The sequence below is a fragment of the Octodon degus genome, unplaced genomic scaffold (assembly GCF_000260255.1).
Source record: "Octodon degus isolate 3935 unplaced genomic scaffold, OctDeg1.0 scaffold00007, whole genome shotgun sequence".
Taxonomy (NCBI): Eukaryota; Metazoa; Chordata; class Mammalia; order Rodentia; family Octodontidae; genus Octodon; species Octodon degus.
This window is the reverse complement of record NW_004524583.1, coordinates 31,759,330-31,768,979: the sequence shown is the minus strand read 5'-3', so window position 1 is coordinate 31,768,979 and position 9,650 is coordinate 31,759,330. Positions and strand designations below refer to the sequence as shown.

At 37.7% G+C, this 9,650-nt stretch overlaps 1 protein-coding gene across 1 annotated transcript in view; it reads right to left on the bottom strand.

The window, feature by feature from the left end:
* Nucleotides 1-6,244: 6,244 nt before the first annotated feature.
* The window catches only part of Rbm25 (RNA binding motif protein 25), a 72,439-nt gene continuing 69,033 nt past the window's right edge, over nucleotides 6,245-9,650 (bottom strand). The window contains exon 19 of the mRNA XM_012517194.2: nucleotides 6,245-7,739. Within this exon, the coding sequence (XP_012372648.2) occupies nucleotides 7,647-7,739 (93 nt within the window). The 3' untranslated portion in view covers nucleotides 6,245-7,646. The remainder of the gene's footprint in view (nucleotides 7,740-9,650) is intronic.

Genomic DNA, 9,650 nt, shown 5'->3' with positions numbered 1-9,650 from the left:
AGAACTCTGGATGCTGAGGCAGGATTGTGGAGTTGGAGGCCAGCCTGATGGGACATAGGCTCCAAAAATAAAGCCCTCAATAATAAAGCTCATCTCACTCTACTTTCACACAAGGTGCTGTTCCTTTGCTCATCTATGCATTACAAGTGCTGAGAATGGCGCCTAACACACAGAAAATTAATGTATTTGTTGAATGAGCATAAGCTAAAACCTATTTGGTAATAATTCAATGTTTTACTTCATTCACTAATATGATATCTTAAAATGCTATAAACTAAGCCTGGCATGGTGACGTAAGCCTGTGATCCTAGCACTTGAGAGGCTGAGGCAGGATTCTGAGTTCAAGGTCAGCCTGGACTGCATAGGGAGACCTGGTCTCCGACAAAAAGTTGTAAACTAGTCTTAGAAACAATCACAATACAAAAACCTTTGTGTAAAGATATGCATGGAATATTCACATAGCAAAAATTAGAAAGCTAAATGTCTCATGACTCATTGTCATTATGTGCAAGAGAAAATTTTACTGTAAAATGTAAAGACACTTGTATCTACACTTATTGGCAAACATCCTTGCAAAAAGGAAAAAGGGTATTAGGATAAAAAGTGATTTTGAATAACAGAATTACAGATGCTTTCCAGTTTTTTACATTCTTTCATCATTTTTAGCCATACAAACAGCCAACAGAAAACATTATTAGGAAAAACAACAGAGACTGACTAGAGGAAGGCAAGTACGATCCTGCACACTGGGCAAGAGTTCTAAGTAGACAGCACATATTCGTGGTGCTGGATCAACTAGTGTGTGCTCTCTCAGATCAGTCTCATTTAGGCTGTCTTTAGTCACCAACCATCAGTGGGACCATGAGGCACAAAACAGCACACACTGAGTACCATCTCAGACTCTGGAGGGTACATTGAGATTCTCATCCTGGCATCTCAGTGTAACCTGAAAGGAGATGTAAGTTTTTGTGCTGTTCTTTAATACATATTCCAAAACGGGGGGGGGGGGGGGGGGCGCACACACACGGACGGACGGACAACACATGACACATAACAAATACACCACAGTATTTGAGTAAGGGTTAAAAAATTTAGGCCAGGTGTGGTGGTACACGTCTGTAATCTCAGCATTCAGGAGGCTAAGGCAGGAGGATCACAAGTTCCAGATCAGCCTGGGCTAGTGAGCACTGGCATTTCAATTCGCTGCAATTCAACAGCAGCCTGGACTGTATAGCAAAACCCTGTCTTATAAAGACTAGATAGATAGGTAGATAGATAGATAGATAGATAGACAGACAGACAGACAGACAGACAGACAGACAGACAGACAGAGAGACAATCTGGGGGGTGGAAGGGGTGAAGGAGTTTTTCTGGACAGGACACAGAAGAGGTATACAACAGGTTATTAAACTTGGGACCTAGCATTGCAGAGAACATGCTTGATACACTTTCTGAAGTTTCTGTGAAGCTTGAGGGTTATCTCTTAGGTGAGGGGAAGAGGGCAAAAATATATTAAATGACTGAGTCATTCACTGAATCATTTTTTCAAGACCTACTTCAGAACTGAGGTTAACTGTTAAAAGCTACAATGTCTGTGAAAAAAGAATGACCAGATACCAGTAAGTCCCAGATTCTCTGCAATGGAATATTTACACATTACCCAGAAGTTTTCCAAACTTGGGAGCGGGTAAGAGAGAAGACTAAGTAAAATAAATGATGGCAAAACTCAGCAAAGTGGTAATAGATGAAATAAAAGCTTGGCATGGTGACACACACATAATCCTAGCACTTGGAAGGCTACAGGATTGGTCCAAGTTCCCCGAATTCAAAGCCAGCCTAGGATGCACAGTAAGATGCTATCTCAAAATTGAGAAAACAGTAAAAAATTAACTATTAGAACTGCAGAGCTTGATAAGAGACTGCAGGCTGATGCATTCACTGTATGTAAGATAGGACCTAGGACCCAGCCTACCAGAACACAAAGGCTGGGTCTCTACACCAGATTCCAAGGTATTACACTCATTAACATTTCCAGAGCAAAGTGATCTGCCATAAATATGCAATTAAGTGTTCATTTCCCAGGTTCAATGCTTGGGCACATCCCATGTTTTTAAAGCTCTGACATTTTAATTCACTGTAAGCACTGGATACTCTAGACTGAGCCGTACTGAAAATCAGAGGCTGCTGTCTTTAGCATCCTGTTTTTCTAGCCTTAGGTTTTGGATATTTGCCAGTTTTATTCTAATTTCCTTCTTTACAAGAACTTTGACCCCCTTATTTGGAAACTTACCTCAGTAACAAACTTAAAAATTTCAGTATCTAAGGGTCAGCCAGATAGCTCAGCAGACTAAAGCACCTGCTTAGACAGGCGCAGGAGCCTAGTGGCGCATGCCTGTAATCCCAGCACTTGGCATGCTGAAAACCAGAGGATCACTATGAGTCTGATCTTTGTACTGAAACCCTGTAGACCCTGTACTAAATACATAAAAGAAAAAAAATTTTTTTTTCAAGTTACTGAGCTTCCACCCAAAGCAACAGTCAAGGGCAGGTCAAATAGTTCAGTGGATTACAGCACCTGCAAGCAGGCACAGGGACTGGGAACTCCATCCCCAGGGCCTGCCATGCCGGCTTTACCCACAGGGCATGCTAAGATGGCAACTGAGACTGGGTGTGGTGGCACACACAAGTAATCCCGGCTTTTGAGAGGGTGTAAACTGGCGGATGACTATGAGTCCGATCTAGTAATGAGACCTCTAGTAGTGAGACCCTGAAACCCTGTAGACCCTTTCCTAAAAAAAAAAAAAAAAAAAAAAAAAAAAAAGAAAAAAAAAAAGAAAAAAGAAAAAAAGTCTCTCTACCTGATTTACCAACAGTAAAATTGACAGAAAAATAATAAACCTTCAGAGCCTTTGGACTCTACAATATAAAGTGCTCACTAATTTTTCCTTTGGTAGTCACCAGCTATAATTGCGTATACTCTCACATACTGCAAATGGTGCAAGCAAAGACTGAGTACTTTACATACTTCTGAACACAAGTACCTATCATGACTACGGGAACTGAGCTTGAAGTCATTATGAAATTATAGTATTTGTCATTCATGAATTAACTTGAGAAAGCAGTTAGACCATGAATCAGAAATCCAAATATAGGCCTCTACAGATAACCATCTGTAGGGAACTTTGTAGTTACTGCATTGGGCAGAATGGACCAAGTGTTCTCAGGTCCTTTCTATATACTATTCCTGCTGAAAATACTCCTATGGGTCCCTTCCCTAGACTTTTTTTGTACTGGCATCCAACTCACAACCTCACATTTGCCAATCAGGCACTGTACCGCTGAACTATACCTCACGTTACCTTGGACTTTGAACGCAGCTAATCAAATCTCATAATTCACTGAGCACTTGTACGTAGATTCTGGTGCTTCAATATACCTTGTGGTTTTTGTAACTCAAATGATCAACTAAGAATCTCACATGCCACATCCAAATCACAAATGGCCCACTGAGTAGTGTACAGTAAGTGTTCACTGAATGAAATATATTAAAATATCTAAGTGTAAGAGCAATTTTTTTTTTTTTTTTTGGCAGAACCGGGGATTGAACTCAGGCCCTTATGCTTGCCAGGCAAGTGCTTATTCTACTGAGCCATCTCCCTGCCCCCATAAGAGCAATTTTAATGTGTTAAATCATGGTAAGACTGTCAAATTCTTGTTTCTTGAACTGTTCTAGGTAATGTATGAATTTCATGCAAAAAACAAAAAATATTGCAACACTCACCATAAATAGGTTAATGATTCACTTCCATTTTGTGTACTTGAATCTAAGTCATCAATCTAAGACACAATGTGGCAGAGTAGACAAACTCTAGTGTCATTTAATTCAAACGACATGACTTGAAAAGAATGTTTATTCACTTTTGTTTATAGAAATTATTCCTTTTCCTGGGCATTTCAGACAGCCATTCCTAATTTGGCTTTTGTGACTCAAATAATAAAATGAAATGCAAGTCAGCAAACACAGATATTTCAATTTACAATAATCACATTGCCAAAAAAAATTAACCAGCTTATCAAAAAATTATATATTCACTTTGGTCTACAATATGAATGCAGTATTTATAGCTCTTGGCTTAAATATGAGTCCTTTTCACGCCCACACTGATGGTTTTATTTTTTGGGTCTGTCTGGGACTCTTACTATTACCAGTGATACTTACAAATCATCATCCTTTACTGAGCAAAGCTGTTTCTCAACTTTGTACTGTTAGTAGAAAGCTGCAATATAACCCAGAAAACCTGAAACCATTCTGACATGAACCTTCCATCAGTTTGAGGGTATTAATTGGGGACATTCATAGAACTAATAATTATAAGCAAGAGTTGGTAAATAAGATGTATATCAATATTATATACCTGCTTACATTTCTGCTTTATTTTCATTTCATACATAAAAAAGAAAAACAATGGTACAATTTAGCTCTCAAGCCCACAATTTTTTTCAGTTTGCCAGAGCTAGTAATGATGCTTAATACTTGAAATAGCATTATATACTATTGAATTTTATAGGGAAGCACTATGGAAAACAATCCTCTAAAGAGAGAGAACATCTCCAGGGGCCAAATGAGGTAAAACCTACAATATCAGAGTGGTTCTCGGGCATTAGTATGGAAGATTTATGTCCATAAGTAAATTCAAGTATGTAACATTTTATTTTACAAGGTTTTCTTTAAAATATATGCAAAAAGAAAAATAAGTTGCATTTGCGCGGTCTGTTAGGATAAAGTAATACGGAGTAGATACTTAAAGTGCTAACCATCTGGCCCCCTGACTACCAGGGACAATGCCCGGCACAACCACTTAATCTAGATGACTCAGGTATATATTAAAGTTTGAGAAAAGCCACCTCAGACTTTTCACTTACCATTCATCCCTTGTACACAGATGTATATACCTGAAATAAGTTTAAGGGGCAAGTGAGAAAAAAAAATTTAGTGTTCTCACTGTCTGATCAAAAATACAACTTCAATGGACAATATGAATTAATGTAAGGTTTCCAAGCTAAAATTAATGTATACACTTATGGTAAAGAAAGTTCCAAGAATCAGAAATATTTTAGACCTAGTTTCCCCCGACATTAGAATATGCTACTTTACACATAGGGCTGGCCAGGTAGCTCAGGAATAAAGCACCTGCTTAGGCAGAACGCAGGGACTGGGGTTCGATCCACAGCACCACATGCTGAGACAGCTATTGAGGCTAGGTGTGGTGGTGCATGCTTGTAATCCCAAAGCGTGGGAGGCTGAAAAAAGAAGAATCACTACAAGTCCAATCTATGGAGTGAGACCCTGAAAACCCTGTGCACAACAACAACAACAAAAGATAGTAACACGTCAAATTCGTTTCAAAGATGAGAAACTGAAAGTAAGATTTTACATCTAAAGTGATAACATTTTATTTGAACTAGAATTAGGCTATTGATTCAGTGGTGTTTAATCCACTTACCATAATCATTCCTGCTCTGGTAAAGAAAATGTGATATATGAATTTTAAATTTATTTATTTATTTTGTATTTTAGGGAAGGGTCTACAGGGTGTTCAGGGTCTCACTACTAGATCGCACTTGTAGTAATCCGCCTGTTTACAACCTTCCAAGAGCTAGGATTACAGGTGTGCGCCACCACACCCAGTCTAACCTATAAATCTTATATTGCTCCCATAAACCTCATTGGAGGTGTTCTGTGGTACCTACTCCGAGGGCCTTTAGGTAAGTGACATCTGTAGTTTTTAGACACTTTCATAAATGATAGAGCTGGACAAGATATCAGTAAGATACATCTGTGTGTCCAAACCTTCAGGCTAATACTGACAAAATAAAAATAACCTAAGATGATACTTCAGAAGCAGTAACTGCTAAGACAGTAGGGCAAAGTAAGCCAGGAGGACGAAAGTCTCAAGCTGAAAGGGAAAGATGAAGCTAATGGTAGAAAAGCAGATGTACAAATGGCAAGACATCTTTCTCAAATACTCAAGATATCAAAAATCAGAATATTTTACCCACTACATATTTTCATAAGATGTACAGTAGATTCATAAGTGGCCTCTTTGACTTTCTGACACCAAGCCACAGAAATCAAGCCCACTAAGAGAATCCACATTTTCAAGCTAACCTAAGAGGCACTAAAGAATGACAACATGATGCCATTTATTTACAAGACTCTGAAAGACTTTTGAGTCTCCCAAGATCAAATATATACATTTTTAATATGTGAAATATTTACATAATGGAACCATACCATGGTTCGGTGTTAAGAACAGTGTTTTCAAATGTCCTCGTAAGAAGTAAAAAAATCTAGTTAACTCAATTTTACAAGTATGCTTTTCTAACAGACCAAATTTTCTTCTGAAATAAATAGACATGGAAATAACTGCACCTTATTTGTGTTACAAACTGTTTAAAACCTGTTACATTTTCAGGCAAATTCTGCTCACTGCTGACACTCTAATCCACAATTTAAAAAACCCACAGGTATATGTCTAATCACATCAGTATAAACTTTGATGAGAATAGGGAAAAATTCATGGTTAGTATAGTATAACTGTCTTGAATGATTTATCTCTGGAAATAAGATGTAAACTTTGTAAATTGCCACAATTCTTACTGTATTTTGTCAGATTCTCCTTAACTGTCAACTTGCTTTTATATTTTGTCTTTTTTAAATTTTTGGTGCTAGCAATTGAACCTAGGGAGCCTCCAGCAGGCAAAGCATGAGCTCTACGAAGCTACAGTTCGAGCCAAATTTCCTTTCAAATGTTCTTAGTTTGAAGACTTCTTTTAAGCTGAAGACCAGCTAGTGCAAACTAAACTTTCCAAAATTCTATGATCTGCCTCATTTCTAAGCAATGAAAACAGGGCACCTTGGAGAGGAAGGTCACCTTAATCTATTCTCCACTACAGTGAAGGCTGAAACAGCCAGCTATCAACAAGGAAATCCTATTTAGCATAAAATAACCTAATTATACCAGACATTTGGATCCGCACAATATCAGTTTTGTTCTATACTTCTGTAAGTAAATTAGGGAATATTTTTGTACATACATTCACACAAACACATTCATACATATACATACTGTAGGAAGAGATTGTGTGCTAATTTTCCATTCTAATTTTAACTTCCATGCCTCATGAGGGTGTGTCATTTCTGATCCAAGGGGCAAAAGGTGGGAGTGGATATGAATGGTATTCTTCCAACTAAAATCATTCATGTTGTTTCCTATACAGTACAAGTCAATATTAAGTGAAATTCTGCAAAAGAATTGGGGAGTCATTTTAATATTTACAAGGAACAAATCAGCAGAACAAGATTATATCAGATAGGCTGTATACAGTAGCTGCAGCTTATAAAACATACCAGTAATTTGTACCTGGCAAGTATAAAGACAACGAAGGATTCAGATGACTTTACAACCAAGAAGTACATAGGTCATTGACAAATTGAGAGGAAAAAAAAAAAAAAAATTCACATTTTCTACATTTAAAAAATTACAGATCTCACAAATGTCTTTGAAGGCAAAGAAAAATTCAAAGTCCTCTGAAGGATGAGAAATAAGATATCTGAAATGGAACCCTAAGTGTAATAAAAAGTTTTACTTCACAAGACCAATTTTCTTGGCTTCTGTTTCATATATCAATAATCTCCACATTTTTACTATAAAAACTTCTGCTTCTTCATCAAGTACCTGTAAGAGAAAAAAAAAAAAAACTCATTAATCATTAGCATATTCCAACAACTTAGATTAAAAAAGGTTTTTATTCACAAGCACTTAATGTCAATGAGATGACTTAAACAAGAGTAAGAAATGTATTAAATTGCACATGTAAATTAATGTCCCATTTTCATTCAGCAAACTTCACTGGCTTACTGAACACTAATATCCCATAACTTTTTGATCAAACTTTTTTTTACTCTTAGCTTTAAATATACTGTATTTATGCACATAGAGCAAAGCAACTGAAGAAAGTAAATGCTTGTCCTAGAGACCATAATTTAGGAAGAACTAAATATAACTATGTAACACAGAAAGTATCACTTATTGCCCCCAGAGCAAATTACAGTCTTAACAACTACCATGTGCTCACTATGTTACACTCAATAAAAGTTAAATAAGGATAGAGAGCATTTAATGCAGTCTCTGTGATAGAGTAAACTACCTAAGTGAACACGATCATCACGCCACAGGGGACAAAGACCGCTGAAAAACATGTTATGGTTCATATCTAGTTGTTCCCCCAAATCCTCATGCAGTCATGGGGCATGTTCTACAGTTTGTGATTAGTTCATGATCCAAGGCTGGGTTTGTGTGTGTGAGTGCTATCCCACCCTGGGTCAGAGAGCCTGAAGGCAATATAAGGAAAGGAGAGAGGCTTGGCTCTGCCATTGTTGTCACTGCCACTCCCTTTTGTTTTGCTCTTTGCTGTATTCCGCAGCCATGAACTGCTGCCCTCTGCCATGTGCCACTCTGCCTTGGAGCCAGCCAATTACAGAAAGAAACCTCCACTAACTGTGAGCTCAATAAGCCTTTCCTTCCTTAATTTTGGGTGGTGGGTATTTTTGTCCCAGCAAAGAGAGTAAAGTAACTGAGACATCTTTTTCCACCCACAATTAAACCCAATTGTTTCCCCATCTACTTAGGAGTTAAGCTGCCTCATGTTCCTGCATCTCTTCTACGTCCACACACATTTAGCACTTGTCTCCAGGGTTGCTGCCTCATGTTCCTGCATCTCTTCTACGTCCACACACATTTAGCACTTGTCTCCAGGGTTGCTTCTAGGGCAAATGGATAATCTTGCTTCCTGCTGAAGGAAGGGAGCTGACTGGATCTGAGACTATCAGTGCCTGAATGGAAAGAGGCCAAGGTCTTCCTAGTGACAATTTGGAGGAGAAATTTTCTTTAGAGGATTGGACCTCTGGTTAAACTACACAGGATCAAATTCTGCTTCTACAATCTACTAGGTTATGTGTCCTCAGATCCTTCAGGTGTAAAATGAGATGACATGTAGGGTACTACATGAGTTAATAAGTAAAAAATGCTTTGAAGAGTATTTGACATGTAATTTATGCTCAAAATAATTCTGCTCAATTTTTAAAGACAGAAAGTTTGATTTTTCTGAAAAATTATACACAACTTCTCAACGATATCACCTTAAAAACTTATAACCAGCATGGTGGTACAGGCCTGTAATCCAGCACTTAGGAGGCTGGCACAGCAAGATCTCCACAAGTTCAAAGCCAGCCTAGACTACAACAGTGAATTCAAGGTTACCCTGAAGTACATAACAAAAACAAACTTAATTTAAAAAAATAATACTTGGAAGTCACACTTCATAAATATAGTGGCATAAAATTAAGCCAAACTTCCTTAATTTATGTAAAAAGGGGAAAGCTATAGCTTAAAAGGAAGATTATTAGGAATAAAGTACTTCAACTGTAAAGTCTCTGAAGAATATTTAGGAGACCCATGAGCTTTGAGTTTTTAATAGGTTTGACAACACAAGTTTGAATGGGTTCCTCCCATTCTGATCAACAATGAAATGGAAAACACTAAAAAACAACAGTGTCAAAACACACTCCAGGGGCTGGGGAGATGGCT